The sequence below is a fragment of the Phlebotomus papatasi genome, chromosome 1 (assembly GCF_024763615.1).
Source record: "Phlebotomus papatasi isolate M1 chromosome 1, Ppap_2.1, whole genome shotgun sequence".
Classification (NCBI taxonomy): domain Eukaryota; kingdom Metazoa; phylum Arthropoda; class Insecta; order Diptera; family Psychodidae; genus Phlebotomus; species Phlebotomus papatasi.
The window spans coordinates 47,588,935-47,610,347 of NC_077222.1; the positions used below are offsets into that span (position 1 = coordinate 47,588,935).

The 21,413-nt window shown below is 37.4% G+C and overlaps 1 protein-coding gene across 1 annotated transcript; it reads left to right on the forward strand.

Annotated features, from left to right (window-relative positions):
- The first annotated feature begins 21 nt into the window (after nucleotides 1-21).
- LOC129799482 (eIF-2-alpha kinase activator GCN1) lies at nucleotides 22-20,520 on the forward strand. Its single transcript, XM_055843390.1, has 5 exons — nucleotides 22-163; nucleotides 235-337; nucleotides 457-1,424; nucleotides 9,674-10,517; nucleotides 14,337-20,520. Exons 1-5 carry the CDS (start codon nucleotides 149-151, stop codon nucleotides 20,402-20,404), a joined length of 7,998 nt encoding a protein of 2,665 aa, XP_055699365.1. The 5' UTR covers nucleotides 22-148; the 3' UTR covers nucleotides 20,405-20,520.
- Nucleotides 20,521-21,413: the final 893 nt, after the last annotated feature.

Consider the following 21,413-nt stretch of genomic DNA (forward strand, 5'->3'; position numbering starts at 1 on the left):
TAAATTTTTCGCGTCAGTTGAATCTGGAGAAAATTTGAAATGGCGATGGAAGCGCCACGTAGAAGAAATTTGGCGAATTGGCCAGTTTCGCGAAGATGTTGAGCAAGTTTGTCTGAAGGAGATTTTGCAGGAAGATTTTCTGGAAATCATGGCAGATTCTGAGGTTTGTAAGCCGGTAAATGGCTGAATGGCAAGTTAATAAGTCTCTCTAAATGTTTATTCATTGAATTTTAGCTCAGCAAGGCGCTGAAAGACCTACCCAACCGCGTGATAAATTGTAGCGTGGAAGAGAGAAAACCCTTGATTGACAATGTTATCGCAGTCCTTCCCAATCCGGGTAAGTTACTTCTTGATCAATATTTCCAGAATCACCAGGAGGATTTTGTGGAATTTGAAGAAATCAATTTTGGACATGGTTCTTGGAATTTCACAACCTAACCTAACACTGACTTCCAGGCATAAATACGACTGTTGTGAAGGGGATTTGCCGTGTGATTGGTACAACACTGACCAAGTACAGGGATCCTCCATCCCAGAGTCTCATCCGGAAGTTAATTGTATCTCTGGTACAGCAGCACAATGACTGGACAATGGAACATTTCAATGGCGTCCTCAAGACTCTCCTTACGAAGGATCTGGCATCTGCTCCACCAATCAAAGCCTCCCAAGCTGCTGTGATTGCTCTCACCTGGTCCAATCTTCTCGTTGTCCACCGCAAAAGCGAATCCGAAGTCACCAAGAAGGAATTCCCAAAACTCCTGGAACACCAATCTCAATTGTATCAGCTGGCCCTCTCCGTGGCCAATCCCAAGTTATCCGAAAAGGCATATGAACTCTTTGAGTCCTGCTGGACGACAACTGATCTCGTGATGGAATACTTTGATATTCTCTTGCAAATGGAGCCTGCGTCCAATGTCATTCTCCTCATAGCCGCTGCCATTCGCTTCAACGAAGAGAACCATTTCGAAGAGGAACTTCTTTCAAAGCACAAACAGAAGGTGCTGGAGCACTTCATCAAGGGATTGATAAGTGTGAAAGCCAAGCCAAATTTGTACTACTTCACACTCTGCCAGACCATATTGCAATCCATCACGAAAGATGAATTCCAATCATCCATTCTTCCAGCCCTTCAGCGAGCCATGTTGAGGAGTCCGGAAGTCATACTACAGGGCGTGGGAGCAATTGTGAGGGAAGTTGATGTGGATATGAGTGACTTTGCCATGGACATGGGAAAAACTCTCATCCAAAATCTCTACTCTAAGAATGATGTTTCCCGACAGGAAGCAGCGGATTCCTTAAGGTATCTCTCGGAAAAGTGTGAGAATGCTGAGACAATTGAGAAGCTTCTGCAGCATATTTTTGGTGTATGGAACGGATCAGATGGCAAGATAACTGTCGTGGAGTACCGCATCAATGTGCTTAATGTGAGTAGATTACAATTACAAATAACATTGCGAAATTCCAGCATATTTCCTAAACAACTAAAATGATCAGTGATAAACCCTGATTAGCTAATAGTAGAATGGATTCATTCCGGACAACTGCCGAAGTTCTTCCCACTCAGAAAGACTTGCAAGTTTAATTTAGCAAGAATTCTGAAGTTTCCTGTAAAGAATCCCAATTACCTTAAGCTTATCTGGTCTTATCACTGAATATTGCTTATTGAAAGCGGTGAATACAGTGGACTCTCTCCCAATTGGGCGTTTGGGGCAAAATGTCATCCGTATTATCGAGAGATTTGGGCGTCAAATTCATTGTAAATTCCACAAAAAGCGCCTAATTATAAAGAATCACGATAAAATAGGTGGAACTACAGCGAATTTGAGCAAATTTACTTCATAATTAACCCTTTCGTCTCTTTTGGGACTCTGAGTACCCAAAGCAGCATATGAATATTCTATGAAAAACAGTGTTTTTTAATTATTCAGAACTGATAAAAATCCGATTCTTGTGGATGATTACAAACTATAAGGGCCAATCCATCTCAAAACGACCGAAAAAATCGCAAATCGAGGGGTCATGGTCTTAGATGTTTTTGAATTTTACATATGTTAAAGTACACGATAAAATAATATACCCCTATTTTTTTTTCGTCCGAAAAAAAATCCTGGCCGGAGATACATGGCGTCAAAGATGGCGCCTCGCGCTTCATTCCTCAATTGCGATTTTTAGCAAATATTTTAAAATGCTCTATTTCGGGAACGGGTTGAGATTTCTTCTTACTCTTTTTTTTATTTGAAAGATAATTTTATACTCTTTAAAACGATATACTTGATTTTGCATTATCTGCTTAAGTTTTTTTGTAACGGTCTTTTAAAAAATTTTTGAAAAAATTTAAAAATTAATTTTTCTCAAAAACCCCATTCTCAAAAATTTTGATTTTTTTACTGTTGATCAGTAACATTGAGTACTACATTCCCTGAAAAGGCGAGCTTCCACTTTTGCACTTACTTTTTTTTAAAAATATTTGAAAAATTACCATATTTTCAAAATAAAAAATAACCAGCTAAACTCAAAATTTTGAGTTCAACTTTTCAGGGAATATAGTACTCCACAATACTTATAAACAGCCAAAAAATCAAAATTTTTCGAAATCAAGTTTTTGAAAAAAAAATTTTTTTTGAGTTTTAAATAAAAATGTCTTTTATTGACAAAAATCAAACTTTAAGATACATTTGACACATGTGTCAATATGTAGATTTTTTTTTAAACGGAATTTCAAAAAAATTTTTTTTTTAATTTTTTCAAAAATAATCCAAAAAAATTTCCAAATTTTTTTTTTGAAAAACTAAAAGAAAACAAAAAAACATAATTAGTACATGTGTTTAATATGATTTAAAGGCTTATTTTTGTCAATAAAAGATATTTTTATTTAAAACTCAAAAAAAATATTTTTTTCAAAAACTTGATTTCGAAAAATTTTGATTTTTTGGCTGTTTATAAGTACCGTGGAGTACTATATTCCCTGAAAAGTTGAACTCAAAATTTTGAGTTTAACTGGTTATTTTTTGTTTTGAAAATATGGTAATTTTTCAAATATTTTTAAAAAAAAGTAAGTGCAAAAGTGGAAGCTCGCCTTTTCAGGGAATGTAGTACTCAATGTTACTGATCAACAGTAAAAAAATCAAAATTTTTGAGAATGGGGTTTTTGAGAAAAATTAATTTTTAAATTTTTTCAAAAATTTTTTAAAAGACCGTTACAAAAAAACTTAAGCAGATAATGCAAAATCAAGTATATCGTTTTAAAGAGTATAAAATTATCTTTCAAATAAAAAAAAAGAGTAAGAAGAAATCTCAACCCGTTCCCGAAATAGAGCATTTTAAAATATTTGCTAAAAATCGCAATTGAGGAATGAAGCGCGAGGCGCCATCTTTGACGCCATGTATCTCCGGCCAGGAATTTTTTTTCAGACGAAAAAAAAATAGGGGTATATTATTTTATCGTGTACTTTAACATATGTAAAATTCAAAAACATCTAAGACCATGAAGGGTACCCCTATGGTCGTCTTGAGATGGATTGGCCCATAAGGATGTCCAAATGTAAGATATTTTTTGTAGGACCTCAATTAATTCCTGAGCTTAGATATTTTTGATTAAAAAATTGTGAAATTGGCTTGCAGCATATGCTTCGGTCCGGAAAGAGTTAAACGTGAAAATTGTCAACAAATTTTTCGCCCGATTGAAAAAGAACAGATTGAGCGAGAGTCTACTGTACCATCCAATAAAAGGGATGACGAAGTGTTCGATGCTCTGCGAGCCACTCGAACTTCTGAGAGAAGTAGCTACGTGTAAATATTCCTTTTCGCAATTTTTTGGGGTGTATAATCAATTTAATATTGCTTTAAATTTGTCTAGGGTAAGTGTACCAAATTCCGGCCAGCTTGCAATTCCGGCCACCTTCTTTTTTCCTCGGATTTCCATGAATTTTTAGTTTTTGCATATTTTAGAGATTATACAATGCAAAAAATATAGCTTCGAGAAACAAAAATATGTGAAAATGATATTGGAAGAATTCCCGAAGGGCAAGAAATTATGAGAATGAAGGTGGTCGAAATAGGGCACTAAAGTTATGTCTACATTTTTATTTATTTTAAAATGTATTAAGAATGATTTTAGAGAAAATAAAGACGATAAACTGTCTACAAGGTTTCAAGAAACACTCCTTAAGAAAAAGGAATAAAAAAAATTAATTTATATTAAGAATATTACATATCAAACTCGAGACTTTGGCGCTTAAATGCAACTATGCCGAAATTTGGCACACTTATCCTATATCGACATAAAACCATCTTTTAGTTGAAAATTAATCAAGAAGAACGTCTTTAAAAAAACATTAGGGGAGACTGGGGCAAAAAGTCACAAAATGGACATTTTATTTTTTTACAAGCTACTCGAGCGCTTCAAAAATTTCTAATTAGCGCAGTTTTATAGGAAATTTACCGCTCTACAACTTTGTGAAGTAATTTTCCTCTATTTTGTAAGGAAATACGTTTATCGAGCCGGTCTCTAAAAGGTAATTTTGTGACTATTCTTAAAAATGCTGGGACAAATAGTACCAGGCATGGGGCATTATCATATTTTGATTCGCTTCATTACGGGCTTCCGTAAATTTGAAAAAAATACCTAGAGGACATATTTTCATAGAAAATTTATTCATCTACAACTTTGTAAAACACCGTTTTCTCGGCTAGAAAAGTGAGAAAACGAGAAAAGCGCTTTTCAATCTATTTTAGAAAAAAAACACAAAAGACTGCAACCTTTTGTTACTTCTTACCCCAAGTTGCCATTTTTAATGAAAAGATTTCTGGAGAAAAGAACCTTTGTGAAATTCTAAAATAGATAGCAGATTCGTATTTCAAGAATACAAATTATTTAGAAAATATTTACCAGTGCATCAATTTTGGAAAATAAGTAGGTAATAATTGTTATCTTCTGCAAGAATATTTCAAAAATAGGGCTAAAAATTTCGATATTTTTTATTTTCTAAATTCCTTGTTCGAATTCTAACAAACTTACGACATTGAAGAAGACCTATGGAGGCTATATATATATAGAAAAAAAATGGAGCCGCTATCTTTTTTACCTTGGAAGATATTGAATTTAGAATTTTTCGATTTGTGACTTTCTGCCCCAGTCTCCCCTAACCTTTAATTTTAAAAAATTACCGATTACTTTACCGTTTACCGTTGAAAATTAGGCTTTTTCGAGGGTGATTGAACTTTAACCTTAAATAATTTAAGATGGCGATTTTTCCGGTGAAAGATCTCGACGTCGAAATATTCAGTTAAACTACAGTAGAGTCTCGCTATAGGCCAGCGCTCTATAATCCACAATTTATCGACCGTTGATTTCAAAACACTGATTTTAAGTTAGGTTATGTTTTTTAGTGTGCGACATGCATAATTATTTTAATATTTTGGCAATCTTTATTAAGTAGTTGTGATAATTGTGATCCACAATGAAGAGAGCAAGGACAAGTACCACAATCGCAAAGAAAGTGGAAGCCGTCGAGCAATTTCAATACTAAAAATCGTTGATAATTTTAAAAAATTACATGGACTATAGTGCGACCCAAGTGTCAAATTTGAAACCAAATATGGACTATAGCGAGACTCTACTGTACAACCAAAACCGGCGGAATTTAAAATCACGAACGTCAAAATCCCAGAAGCTAATATCCCGATAGCCAAAATCCCGAAAGGCCCGAAAGCCAAAATACCGAATGTTCAAAATCCTGAAAGGGATGAAATTATATGGAGGATAGTGTAGAATAATTTCCCAAGACACAGAAAATTTCTCTTTGCCTCTAGCAAGCGCGGCTGCAATCGTGGGAGTAGCTATGACACTTTTAAAAATTCGGGATTTTGGCTCATTCGTCATTCGGAATTTTTCGCGTTCGGAATGTTGGCTTTAGGGATGTTGGTTTTCGGGATTTTGACCGGGACCCCTCCAAAACCGAAAATGAACGAAATCGCTAAGACCAATTTTGAAAAAAAAACAGTGATAAGCTCAGATAAGGTTATGGCAGCTGATATTCTTTACAGGTGACCTCAAACTACGTGCAACTCGGGTTCATTGCAGCTCTAAATACTTGAAAATTAGATAGTGAATTGAATGTTGGGTAGGGCGTTTCAACTAGGAAAAAATTTTTTTGGCACTATTCTCACGGTGCTGTATTTGATGAGACAAGAAAGTTTTTCTTCTATGACCATATGATCAGACGCTATTTAGAGGTGGCTGAACGACCCTCTCTGTAGAACAAATTTCTGATTTTACCGGATTTTACACTACAAAGAGGGTCGTCTAGCCACCTCTAAACGGCGCCTGATCAAATGGTCGTAGAGGAAAAACTTTCTTCTTTCTTCTAAGCCTATGGTAGACTATAGCAGCTGATATTTTTTACAAGTGACCTCGAACTGCGTGCAACTCGGGGTCCTTGTAACTCGAAATACTTGAAAATTCGATTGTTCGTTGAATTTTTGGGATAAAGAATCGCGTTGAGCAAATGTAATTCGTTTCTGCCTTTGAGGACAGTTTGATAGACATGATTCTTTACCCCCAACATTAGGGCGTTTAAACTAGGAAAAAAATTTTTTGGCACTATTCTCACGGTGCTGTATTTGGTGAGACAAGAAAGTTTTTCCTCTACGACCATATGATCAGACGCCGTTTAGAGGTGGCTAGACGACCCTCTTTGTAGTGTAAAATCCGGTAAAATCAGAAATTTGTTCTACAGAGAGGGTCGTTCAGCCACCTCTAAACGGCGTCTGATCATATGGTCGTAGAGGAAAAACTTTCTTGTCTCATCAAATACAGCACCGTGAGAATAGTGCCAAAAATTTTTTTTCCTAGTTTAAACGCCCTAATGTTGGGGGTAAAGAATCATGTCTATCAAACTGTCCTCAAAGGCAGAAACGAATTACATTTGCTCAACGCGATTCTTTATCCCAAAAATTCAACGAACAATCGAATTTTCAAGTATTTCGAGTTACAAGGACCCCGAGTTGCACGCAGTTCGAGGTCACTTGTAAAAAATATCAGCTGCTATAGTCTACCATAGGCTTATCTAGACTTATTTTCTATTTTAAATAGTTTGAGTACAGAAGGCCACCAAAAGAAAAAGAAAGTGCATTAAACTCTGTTAATAAACATATGTATGTACGAGATAGAGTTCGGGTCGGGGTACAGTGGATTGGAATCGTTGGAGTAGAGACGAATGCGACACACTGTTAGAAAGGTCTCAATCTCAGTTTCAATATTACTAAACTTTCATAGAAATCACATTATAAACACCGAAAATACACTCCGGTCAAGATATTTTTGATCATAGCTCAGGTCAGGGAACATCGAGGGAGGAGTGCGACCCACTGTTGGAAAGGTCTCGACCCCAGCTACAACATAATATTAAAATTTAAAGAAGAAGCATCGTCTAGTTTTAGAAATATTCGACATTGTAATATCAAAAATCGATTTTTCGTTTAATCGAGCCTTCGATTAAATCGGATGCAGTTAGGTTGTCAATGGATTTGTAGTATTCCACTAGAGCCTTCCAAAACACCAAGATTTTTCAAATGCAAAAAATTAGAACCGGAGATATGGCCCTTTAAAAAATCAATTTTTGACCTCTTTTTCGGGTCAGGGGGGGGGGGGCATAAGTTCTTTTACCGAAGGCTCTTAGGCCCAGCTATAATATAATAAAATTAAAGATCGATCCATGCCATGCGGGCTGAATTATTGAGAAATTAAAATTTGGCGGTGTCCCAAAATGGTAGTAGGGGGTGAATCTGGCATCATCAACTTCTAGCCACCTATCGACATACATAACCTTTGCCGAAAACCGCTTTGTCGATTTCCGTTGTCTCTCCAGAAGCGTTTGTACTCCGACCGGGATCCGCGACGTCCCATCGATGTTCACAAAAAAATTATTTTTGGCGCAAATCATATTCGTGACCTAGAAATTTCAAAACGTATAATCCAAAACTTGGGCACGATCTGACGAAGTTGCATTTCACTTCAGATCACCGAAGCTGATATCGACGTCTCAGAAAATAAAACAAATAAATCGGAAATGTCTAACTGGATTTGGAATACTTTTAACTTTGGGAATAATTAACTTCCCGGTGTAATATTCACAAGGAAGGTAGACGGTGTCAAATAGTACCCGAAAAGCGAGAAAAGAACGAATTTTGCAATAAATCGACTTATTCGACTTAAATTCTGACAAGTTGATATTATAAAAAATTTCAGGTAAAACTTATTGACCGAATAAAACGAATAAAGACTTATTCTCTTAAAGTTGATCTAAAAGTATTGTTGATAACCTATTTTTGTATTAAGCTACAAACCGTAAGTTTACACGTCTTACCATTCCCTTTCCGGAAGCAAATATATATCTTAGAAATGCAAGATTAGCCACTGATCACGGGAAGGGTAAGGGCTCATAATTTTGTCCAGTCTGCATATAAGCATCGATGTTCCAAGTTTGAAGTGCGATATTTTCAATACTAATTGATTTTTTTTGCTACTCTCTTTTCAGAAGGGTTGTTTAGAAACTTGGCGAGGGTTTATTGTCTTTGTTTTTACTAATATTAGTCTTAATACGTTTAAAAATGAATTGATATGTAGAGGTGAATTTGACTTGGATTTTGGACAACTTGGTTATTAATTTGGACAACTTGGTTGTAAATTTGGGCAGCTAATCCGCCTCAACAGGATGCCCATTGTTCTTCATTTCATTAACCAATCTTACCAAGTCCTCTTCCTGTTCATGTAAGGGAAACGTAGAAGGTCACAAGAAGCCCGGAAACTTTCCATATCATTTATTAAAGTGAGTTGACTTCGGTACTCCAAATACGTGCAGATTGGCTCATTCCCTGGCCTTTCCGGGAGCCTTTCAAGGCATTTCTCGCTACATCTCTTTCGTAGAGATGATGCTCCTTTGTTTCTCCAGGTATTTGTCCAATCTAGTCATCAAAAAACTAAAACTTGACGGAATTTCGTGAGAAAAACACCTGTCCAAAATAAGAGCCATCACCTCACTGGTAAATGTCTTAAAACATTTCCCATTTTTCACACGAAAAACGTAACTCACAAGGCAAATCTCACTTCAGGTCAAATGTATAAATCACCATGAATGTGAATCAACATAATATTCAATGATTATTTAATAATATCACTCCAAAAAGGCGAAGAAACATTGTTTGTACTTCATCACAGCTAAATAAGACTGAAGTAAACACGAAGTTCTGTCATATTTCTCGTAAGCAATTGCTTACACTGAATTTTCAACAAAGCAATTTCAACTCAAATCATATTCAAAATTTAATGTATTTTGTGTTAAAATCTTCCACAAAGAACAAATATTAAGATAGAATTCATTATTCATCAAATATTGAAATAAAAATCCATCATTTTAATAAATTTATTTTTAGTGTCCAATTTTATCCTCAAAGTGTCCAAAATAAGAAAATGGACAAAATTATGAGCCTTTCCTCTATTACTTTTAGAACTCTTATGGTCTATTAGCATTAAAGCACAATGTTTAAGTCGATAAAACAATATCGAATTTCACTTCAAATCACATAAGCTGTGATTTTAACAAATCCTAGATAACTACTGAAGCAGTAATCAGTGGGCAATCAAAACTGATAAAAGTGTTGTGAATGTTTGCAGGGTATTGGGAATTTGAGCTACAATGGTCTTCTTCCTGAATCTATGGAGGCCATATTAAATTTAGTCATGGAGAATTTTATTAAAATTCTGGAGACTGAGAGTCATGAAAAAATTCTCTGTCATTCGCTCGAAATGTTCAGCCTGTGGGCCGGAAACTTTGAGGGAAAGCTACCTGATAAAATTATGTCAGTCTTTAAGAAAGGAATTGAAGCCAAGTCAGCAACGCAGAATGTCCGAATCAGTTATTTAGATTGGCTCCTGGCATGCCTACAAGGAGGTACCCTCAAGAATGGCAGTGAATTGATTCCGTTTCTGTTGAAGACGGTGGAGAAGGCAGCACAAAATCCAACACAAATCCCTACCGTGATTGAAGGTTTATGCGCAAGCTGTTTGATTCTCCTGCTAGAACAACATCTAGACGATGAAGCATCAGGAAAGCTGACAGTCTTTTGGAATATTATACTGGACTTGAATAAGCAGGTTTTTGTCGGTGAAAGGTTCATTTCCAGCGTTCCGAATGAAACTCTGAAGCATGTGATGCTGCTCATTGAGAGACTTCTCCTAAGTCACTTTGATCGTCTCAAGGGAAGTCCGGAAGTTCTATATAAAGCAGCTGTCTATTGCATGACGGCATCATCACCAAATGTGCGAATTCACTGCCAAGCACTAGTGAGGCAGATTGCAATAAGTGAGAAGGGAGTCACCTTTATCATTGAATTCCTATCTAAATTGACGACTTATATGGAGAATGCAAAGATTTATCTGGATTCTGATGTAGGCGAAGATGGCAGCGTTCCTGTGGCAGCGTTTATTGACACCATTGAAACTTTGTGTACAAGCAAAGGTAAGTTTGATTTAATCTTGAGTCAAAAATTTATTTTGTTTTCTCTTTTAATTTGTCAAATTTGAAATAATTTTAGAATTCTTAAATATTTAACCTTTGAAAATTCGATATCGAACATTTTTGTGGTCATAGGTGTCATAGGTATCCAATTCGAATAAAAAAAATGGGCGAAATGCTCGCCTAGGCTACCTCCGAAATATATCCGAAAATAAAAGAAACGGTAGGATCAATTTTCGAAATATACCAAAAAAAACAACGTTTTGGAAGTTAATGATGGGGTTGAGAGGAAAAAGGGAAAAAACGTCTCGAGATAATATTAATTTACATAGTTGGGGGGGGGAGTTCTCGAAGCCCGAAAGTCGATATCTCTTATGGTTTGATCTCTAGCCCGGTAACAAACTTTCGGACTAATAAAAATAAAATATTATAAAAAGATAAAGCGATTACGAATACTTTACCGGTTCATTATTATCGGTTAGGATCGATGGAACCCTTTTTGGAAATTTTATGAGCATTTCAAGAAATCCAAATTTAAGCAATCCGGTTGAAAAATGAGCTCCCAAAGTGGCTAAACTTTCACCTTCGAAACTTCGATGTCGAAAATTTTTTCGGTAATATGCACGAACCGCACGAACGAAATGTTCACCTGTAAGGGAATTCTGTAATTTTCGTGGCATTGTCACGCGTAAGTTCAAAACCTGACAATGCCATTTGAGCTTTTTTTTGTCATATCATATGAGTTCGAAAATGCAATTCATTGAATTTTTAATGAAATCCCTTTACTTGATGATTTTATGAAAATACAGTACGTCTTGGTTGATTTGATCAATAAAATTCATTGGCATTTGAATTGCCAGAAATCTCAAATATGTGACTTCTGGCAATGCCACGTGAGCTGAAATGGCAATGTCACGGGTACAGAATCGCATTTTCGAAAAAGCTCTCCTAAGATTCGAACCCAATTTGTCATATAGCATTGCCAGAATTCCACAGAATTCACAGAATTCCACTCCTGGGCTACCTCCAAAACATATCCGAAAATAAAAAATCGTATGAACTCTTTTCGAAATAAACTAAAAAAAAAACGGGTGGCTGGGGGCTGGGGGAACAAGGAATAAGAAGTCTAGAGATAATGTTTTTTTTTTATTAAATCCCTATTCTTTAGCGTTTGATCTAAAAAGGCTAAACGCTCAGAGGCACAAAATTGTAACATTTTATTTTCAATGCAGTAAATTACTTCAAAATTTGTAACCAGTGATAAGCCCAGATAAACTTATGGTAGCTGAGATTCTTTAAATTTACCTATAAATTACCCCTTTACCTCCTAGACACACTTATGACTTAAACCAAGAGACGGCTAAATTAATTATAATCAAAATAATGAATTGACTAAATTCCTATAAATTTCCCACTACCTAAGTCGTTTCTCGACTGAAGCCGAGCGACGGATTAGTCAAAAACTGATGGAAATATAATCTGATCAGTATCTTGATAATAATTACGTTAAGCCGTCTCTCAGCTTGAGTCACAAATGTGTCAAGGGCATAAATTATTGGTAACTTAAACTATCTTTAATTTTTTATACATTTTTCTTGTGGCATTTTGTTTCTGTAGATGTGATAAATAATTAAGGCTGGCTTCAATTCTGAGACTAAGATCAAGATCAGCATTTTAAATTGTTAGTGTCTTGAAAAATCAATCACCGATCACCAAACTCCGAGAGCTTGACGTCTTGAAATCTTGAAGTATTGGTTCCCGAATTGGAAATCTTGATGTCCACACGCTTTGCGTCTTGGATTTTTGACTGATGTGACATAAAAAAATCTGCACCATTCCACAGGAAGTGTCATCACTTCCTCAACGAAAGTTCTCCAACGAGTACTTAGGGAAAAGTAGGGGAGGCCAAGTAACAAAGCTGAATTGGCATGTAACGCAACTTCCTAGGGAATTTTCCCCATCTCGGAGGAGAAGATTCCTCAGACTCCCCTTCACTGATAAAAAAGAGGGTGCGATTAACTTTTTTTCTCATAACTTTAACACTTTTTAGGTGTAAAAAAATATCAACATTTTTTAATGTTAATTTTACACCATTTTAAGGGTAAAATTAATATGAAAAAGGGTAACTTTAATCCCCAATACACCTAAAAAGGTTAATATTTACACCGATTATGGATCAATACTGCAAGGTAAAATTAACATTTCCGGAATGTTATTTTAATTTTTCGGATCTCTCTCAGTGTTGTTAATATGGTACAGGAAAACGGGGATTTTTCTTAAAGAAATCCTGGGGAACGATCCGAAAACGGTGAGGAAAACTGAGTGATTTTACCCAGGGATATACCCGTGAACTCCCCTGAAAAAGTCAGGGGTCGGAAAAACTAGCGGACTTTTCTCAAGGAAATCCCTGGAAACTCTTCGGGAAAGATCGTAAAAAACTTGAATTATCCTCAGGTAAATCCTTGGGAAAAACCATAAAAAAATCCCCAAATTTTTTTCTTTTTTGATTTTTTCTTTTATTATTTATTATCTTTGTGATCTTTTTCTTTTAGGTCTTTTTAATTTGTTTCCTTTTTTACCTGATCCTTTATATTACACATTTGATAACTCACTGGTGCTCCCTCACACGGCTGCTTGAATTCCCCTATTCATTTATAAAATATTCGATGTTCTATATGAACTTTGCAATCAGATAACCATCTTGCCCGAAGTATAAGCTTAACTTTTACAGAATTTCAACCAGGGTTTCCCCTGAACTCGCCATAGATTTTTCATGTATCTCTGGAAGGAATTTTCCTCTCCCGGGGAGAATTTTCCCATCGATTTTTTTGAAAAATCTTCTAAAATAATCCGAAAAATTCTAAGACTTCCTCGGAAAATTTCGAAGAATCCTCTAAGAATGTCCAGGGAATTTCCCCAGTCACTAGGAGGAAATTTCCCCTTTAAATTCCAAAGAATGCACCGTGAATTTACTGGGAGTCAGTTAAATTTTCCGATGGAATTTTTAAGGTAAAACTTTCAATGAAATTTAAAGAGATCTCTTTGGAAAATGTCAACACCTCAGATAATTTTTCCAGAGATGCCACCACCCTAAGTCTCGTTGTTGAAATCGTCGGAGACTTTAGGGAGAAAAACCCTGGGGTGGAATGATAACTTTTCGGTACTATCGAATCGATAAATCTATATCTGTTAGATTAAGTGAATGGTCGACTTTTTACGCATTGTTGGGCCATTCATTGCGACATTCTTAAAAGAATGAGGCTGTTGAAAAACATCTATATTAGGTACAGGAAGTACAGATGTCGTTTAAATTTTTCAGAATCGACAGTCGATACTATCGAAAAGAAGTTGTCATGTCACCCCTGATGTTAATATCGAAATTTCTATGGGAAATCCTAGAGAACGATAATGGAAATTGCACATTGAAATTTCTCTAGGAATTCCATTGAAATTCCCTAACAAGTAACCATGTTTTCCGAAAGAAGAAAATTCCAACGGAAACCCTTATGATCTACTTGGAAAATTTCCACTGTTTATTGGCCATTTTTCGAGCAATTCCACTCGAAATCCTATGGAATTGTGGAGGAAAATTCTTTTGGTACCTAGTGAAATTTCTATAGGGAATCCCCTTCGGGAGATTTTTTTTATGGGATGATCTTGTTTTTTTTTTTTTTAATTTGAGAATGCCAAAATCTTCAAATTTTCTTGATCTTGATCTCAGAATAGGGGTCTTTATTGGGAATTAAATAATTCAATTCAAAATGAGCCAGAAATCCAATTCGACTTTCAATTTTTCTTCATAAGAAAATAACTCTCTTGCAGAACTGGAACGAATTGATGCTGAGAAAATTGCATTGCATTCTTTACTATGTTGTCATCATTCATCTCTAATTAATACAAAGAGCAAACTCTGGGAAACCCTTCTGAAAGCAATTGGTGTAGAACCTAAAACTTTAATAACGACCAACAGTTCGAAGATTTTTGATATTCTTTTTACGAACTACCGCATAACATCAATGTATGAGAATTCAATATCTACGGTAAGTCGCATAAATCCAGACATTTTACTACCTCATGTCATGGAATTGGTGTCTTCAGAATTAAGTAGTTCAGATATGTCCAATGTTACGGATGATGAGTACTTTACATACTTGACACCTGAGGGAGAATTGTATGATAAGAGTGTTATACCGAATTCTGAAGATATCTACCAAGTGTCTGGTATGAAGCGTGAGAATAAGGTGTACAGCTACAAGGAGCAATTGGAGGAGTTGCAACTGAGGCGTGAGATTGAGGAGAAGAGACGTAAGGAGGGAAAGGCAAAACCCGTCCAGTTGACACCGAAACAGAAGGAAGCTATTAAGAATCAAACGGATAAAGAAAATGCAATTAGAGCCCGATTGACCAGTATTAATGGGAAATTGCTCAAGTTAATATCAATGATTGAGAGTGTAACGAAAGGGAATCCAGAACAGTTGGCAACTCATTTTAGTTGTCTCCTTCCTAATATCCTTTCTCAATTGAAAAATCCTCTGGCTGCGCCATTGTTGACGAAACTCTATCATCATTTGAGAATGTCGTGTTTCAAGGAATCCCAACATAATTTACGGGATTCACTGGCTATTGCCACAATTCGGTTGTATGAGCCACACTGTGATCTACCAGAAGAATGGCTAAAGGAACCAGTGATGGACAGTGTAACTTCTGTCCTAACAGTCTTATATGCAACGACAGCCGATAATGAAATATCAACTACAACAAATGGGGATGCAGAAGAAAGCATTGAAGAGGGTATTCTAACTGCTCCAGCATTTTGCTATGCCTTTCAATTTCTCCGAAAGTGTATGACCATGAAGCCGGTGTCTACAGATGAAAATCTGCTTATGTGTGGTATACAAATTATCAGTCGACATGCTCAGACACGAGGTATCAGCGATCGAGGAATTGCCACAGATTATCGACATCCCAAATATTTACCGCGATTGGAGATGATGAGGTTGTTGCTTGGTATAATTAGTACTAATCGTGGACGTGTACAAACTCAAGCAGTTGCAGCTCTCTTGGATGTAGCTGAAGCTACTTCTGGCCGGGAATACTGTGCACCACCAACAAAACCCGAACTAGAACTTCTTCTTCAAGCTGTTGAAAGTAGCTTGGAGTCAATTCGAGATGTTGCATTGAGGGCTCTTGTGATCCTCGTAGACACATTCGCATCCTTTGAATCGGATGCCACGTTGTATCGTCGTTTGATTTGTCGGCTGTGGATAGCAAAGCACGACATCAGTGATGATAATCGGGAATTGGCTGAAAATCTATGGACAGCTTCTAATTTTGTTCTGCCAAATGACATGACGATGAATCTCATGAAGGATGTCATTCATACTGAATCTTGTATTCAGAAAGCTACAGCCAGTTCATTGGTGTCAATTTTGATGGAAGATAGCAAACCGCTACAGAAAATTCTAGATGAACTCTTAGTCATCTATAATGACAAGTTGGCCATGATACCACCAAAACTTGATCAATTTGATCGTGAAATTGAACCTGCAATTGATCAATGGGGACCACGACGTGGTGTTGCATTTGCCATCTGTCAAATTTCGCAGTTCTTTGATGAGAAACAAGTCTTCTCAACAATTCAGTTTATGGTGTCTAAAGGTTTGGGTGATCGTGATGAGATGGTACACAAGGAAATGTTAGCAGCTAGCTTAGCAATTGTTGATAAGCATGGCAAAGAAACAATTGCTCGACTATTGCCGGTGTTTGAAGAATTCCTCGATAAAGCACCAAATTCCAGTCGATACGACAACATTCGTCAAGCTGTTGTCATTCTGATGGGATCTCTAGCACGTCATTTGGAAGTTAGCGATGAACGTATTCAGCCAATTGTGAAAAGATTGTTAGCTGCTCTATCTACACCATCAGAGACAGTGCAAGAAGCTGTATCTAGTTGCTTGCCCCACTTAATACCATCAGTGAAGGATGAAGCACCACAAATGATTAAAAAACTTCTTCATCAACTCGTCAAGTCTGACAAGTATGGTGAAAGACGAGGAGCAGCATATGGAATTGCAGGAATTGTCAAAGGATTGGGTATAATATCGTTGAAACAACTCGATATCATGACCAAACTAACTAATTACATTCAGGACAAAAAGAACTATAAATCACGCGAAGGTGCTCTATTTGCCTTCGAAATGCTATGCAAAACACTAGGACGACTCTTTGAACCTTACATTGTTCATGTACTACCATTTTTACTCCAATGCTTCGGAGATTCTTCACAATATGTTCGTCAATCTGCTGATGATACAGCTAAGGTTGTGATGGGAAAATTATCAGCATATGGCGTTAAATTGGTACTTCCTGCTCTCCTCAATGCTCTCGATGAAGATTCATGGCGCACAAAAACGGCTTCTGTTGAATTATTGGGAGCAATGGCATATTGTGCCCCCAAACAGTTATCATCTTGTCTCCCAAGTATCGTTCCTAAACTCATTGAAGTATTGAGTGATTCGCATTCAAAGGTACAAGAAGCAGGTGCTGATGCTCTTCGTGTTATTGGATCGGTAATTAAAAATCCAGAAATTCAAGCGATTGTTCCTGTTTTGTTGCAAGCACTTGAAGATCCAGCCAATAAAACGTCCGCTTGTCTTCAGAGTTTACTTGAGACCAAATTTGTGCATTTTATCGATGCACCATCACTGGCACTTATAATGCCAGTCGTTCAGAGAGCTTTCATCATGCGATCTCCGGAAACACGTAAGATGGCAGCCAAAATTATTGGAAATATGTATTCGTTGACAGATCAAAAGGATCTCACACCATACCTTCCCAATATTATTCCTGGCCTGAAGACTTCACTTCTGGACCCAGTACCAGAAGTTAGAGCAGTATCAGCACGTGCTCTGGGAGCTATGGTACGAGGAATGGGAGAATCTTCATTTGAGGATCTTTTGCCATGGCTCATGCAGACACTAACTTCAGAAAGCAGTAGCGTAGATCGCTCTGGTGCTGCTCAAGGTCTATCTGAAGTCGTTGGTGGTCTTGGAGTTGAGAAACTCCATAAACTCATGCCTGAGATCATAAGTACAGCTGAGCGAAATGACATAGCTCCACATGTTAAGGATGGCTATATTATGATGTTTATCTATATGCCAGCAGCTTTCCCAAATGAATTCACACCGTACATTGGGCAAATCATCAATCCAATTCTCAAGGCTCTGGCTGATGAGAATGAATATGTTCGTGAGACAGCACTTAAAGCTGGACAACGTATTGTTAATATGTATGCTGAATCTGCAATTGCTCTCTTACTGCCAGAATTGGAGAAGGGTCTGTTTGATGACAACTGGCGTATTCGTTTCAGTTCAGTTCAACTCCTTGGAGATCTACTCTATCGTATATCGGGAGTATCAGGCAAAATGACTACAGAAACTGCCAGTGAAGATGATAACTTTGGCACAGAACAGTCTCACACGGCGATTATACGGTCTTTGGGAGCTGAAAGACGAAATAGAGTCCTGGCAGGTCTCTATATGGGCCGTAGTGATGTATCTCTGATGGTACGACAAGCTGCTCTACACGTCTGGAAGGTTGTAGTTACCAATACACCACGTACACTTCGTGAAATCTTACCTACATTGTTTGGACTTCTTCTTGGTTGTCTCGCCAGTACTAGTTTCGATAAGCGTCAAGTTGCTGCCAGAACACTGGGTGATCTTGTACGTAAGCTAGGTGAACGAGTTCTTCCTGAGATCATACCGATTTTGGAACGTGGATTGAATTCTGAACAAGCTGATCAGCGTCAAGGTGTTTGTATTGGTCTATCTGAAATTATGGCGTCTACTTCAAAAGATATGGTACTCACCTTTGTGAATAGTCTGGTTCCGACAGTGAGACGAGCACTTAGTGATCCAGTACTTGAAGTAAGAATGTCTGCAGCTAAAACATTCGATTCACTTCATACAACGGTGGGCAATCGTGCTCTTGACGATATTCTACCATCTATGCTTAATGGGCTTAGTGATCCAGATCCAATGGTAGTTGAGTGTACATTAGATGGCCTACGGCAAGTGATGGCAATCAAATCACGAGTTGTATTGCCATACTTGGTGCCCCAATTGACGGCAACACCCGTGAATACGAAGGCCCTTTCAATTTTGGCTTCTGTTGCTGGTGAAGCTTTGACTAAGTTTCTGCCAAAAATACTGCCAGCACTTCTCACAGCTCTCTCTTCGGCCCAAGGACAACCCAATGAGCCACAAGAGTTGGAGTACTGCCAAGCTGTTATACTGTCGGTGAGCGATGAAGTTGGAGTACGAACTATTATGGATACACTTATGGTATCTACAAAATCTAATCAGACTGATGTTAGAAGAGCTGCTGCTACGCTCCTCTGTGCATTCTGTACGCATTCTCCTGGAGACTACAGTCAATATGTTCCACAGTTGTTGCGTGGTTTGCTACAACTTCTGGCTGATACGGATAGAGATGTCCTGCAGAGATCATGGGAGGCCCTAAATGCTGTTACCAAAACACTGGATTCAGCTCAACAGATCGCTCATGTGTCTGATGTAAGACAAGCTGTTCGTTTTGCTGCTAGTGATCTCAAAGGAGAAGAATTACCAGGATTTTGCCTACCTAAAGGTATTACTCCACTTTTGCCCGTATTTCGTGAGGCTATTCTCAATGGGTTGCCCGAAGAAAAGGAAAATGCAGCTCAGGGGCTAGGTGAAGTGATCTCATTGACATCAGCAGCATCTCTTCAACCATCAGTGGTGCATATCACAGGACCGCTAATTCGTATTTTGGGTGATCGGTTTAATGCTGGTGTGAAGGCATCGGTGTTGGAAACACTGGCGATACTATTGAGAAAAGTAGGCGTTATGCTGAAGCAGTTTCTGCCACAATTGCAGACAACATTCCTCAAAGCACTACATGATCCCAATCGAGTGGTACGCATTAAAGCAGGCCAGGCATTGGCTCAACTGGTTGTAATTCATACAAGAGCTGATCCACTCTTTACTGAAATGCACACTGGGATTAAGGGAAATGATGATTCTGCAGTGAGAGAGACAATGCTCCAAGCACTTAGGGGTATAACAACTCCGGCTGGAGATAAAATGAGTGAACCACTGAGGAAGCAAGTATACGCAACTCTTGTGTCAATGCTCAATTTCCCAGAAGATGTTACACGTAGCGCTGTGGGTGGTTGTTTGGGTGCTCTGTGCAAATGGTTAACTACTGAACAGTTGGATGATGCTCTGACAGGACACATTCTCAATGAGGATCATCCTGAGGACTGGATGTTGAAGCATGGTCGAACGTCGGCTCTGTTTGTGGTGCTGAAGGAGGCACCGGAAGTGGTGTATGTGCCAAAATATGAAGTGAAAATATGCAAGGTTATTGTTAATTGTATTACATCGGACAAGACTCCGGTAGCGTGCAATTCTGTAAGAGCAGCTGGATATTTGCTGCAGTACTGCATGAATACGGGAAAGACCCTTCCGCAGCCACTTCTAGGACCATTTGTACGAGCTATGAACCATACTAGCAATGAAGTGAAGCAACTTCTAGCTAACACATGCAATTACCTGGCTAAAGTTGTGTCTGCTGAAAATACCCCACCAGAATTCCTACGTCTACTCATTCCCATGCTGGTGAATGGTACTAAGGAGAAGAATGGCTATGTCAAGTCCAACTCTGAAATTGCACTTATTGCTATGCTGCGCCTGAGGACAGGAGAGGAAACCCATCAGAAATGTATGGCACTGCTGGAAGTGGGTGCCAGGGAGTCTCTTAGTGAAGTGGTGACCAAAGTACTGCGCAAAGTGGCCCTTCAGCCAGTTGGTAAAGAAGAAGATTTGGACGACACCATTCTATCTTGATCACTGTTCCACAGAGTAAGGACTTTCTCCCGTGACCATAGAGGTACTCAATGTATTTTATCGTCAATCCGTAAGTCGATGTGTTTAATTTCAATAAAAATTTATTACCTTAAATACTGGGGGTATTTGTCGTCATACACCATTATTTATAGAGACTCGTAAAAAATATAGTACTTACTACAATAACACTATTGCATTAACATTTTGTTCTTACAAAAAGAAATCTTGCGAATGGGAAAATGACTTGATAATTAAAGTATCAACCATTAGAGTAAGTGTACCAAATTCCGGCCAGCTTGCAATTTCGGCCACCTTTTTTGTTCTTCGAATTTCCATGAACTTTTAGATTTTACGTACTCTAGAGATTATACAATGCAAAAGAATAACAAAAAATGTAGCTTCGACAAAGGAGATGACGTGAAAAAGACATTGAAAGAATTCCCTAAGGGCAAAGAACTATGAGAATGAAGGTGGCCGAAATAGGACACCAAAGCTATGTCTATATTTTTATTCATTTTAAAATATATTAAGAATGATTTTACACAGAAAAAAATATTTTATAAAATTGTTCGTAAATGTTTGTGAAATCCTATGGCAGACTTACTAAATGCTCGTGAATCGTATAACCCACAAACAAGTTCGTAAAATTTTGTACTTTTTTCACAAACATTTTTCGTAAAATGATCATTTGACGAACATTTTTTGTACTTTTACAAACATTTGTTCGTAAATGTTCGTAAACACTCAAAAAAATGTTCGTAAAATTTTGTCATTTGTTCGTAAATTTTTGTTTGTTTGGCAAAAATTTACGAACAAATACGAACAAATGACAAAATTTTACGAAAATTTTTTTTGAGTGTTTACGAACATTTACGAACAAATGTTTGTAAAAGTACAAAAAATGTTCGTCAAATGATCATTTTACGAAAAATGTTTGTAAAAAAAGTACAAAATTTTACGAACTTGTTTGTGGGTTATACGATTCACGAGCATTTAGTAAGTCTGCCAT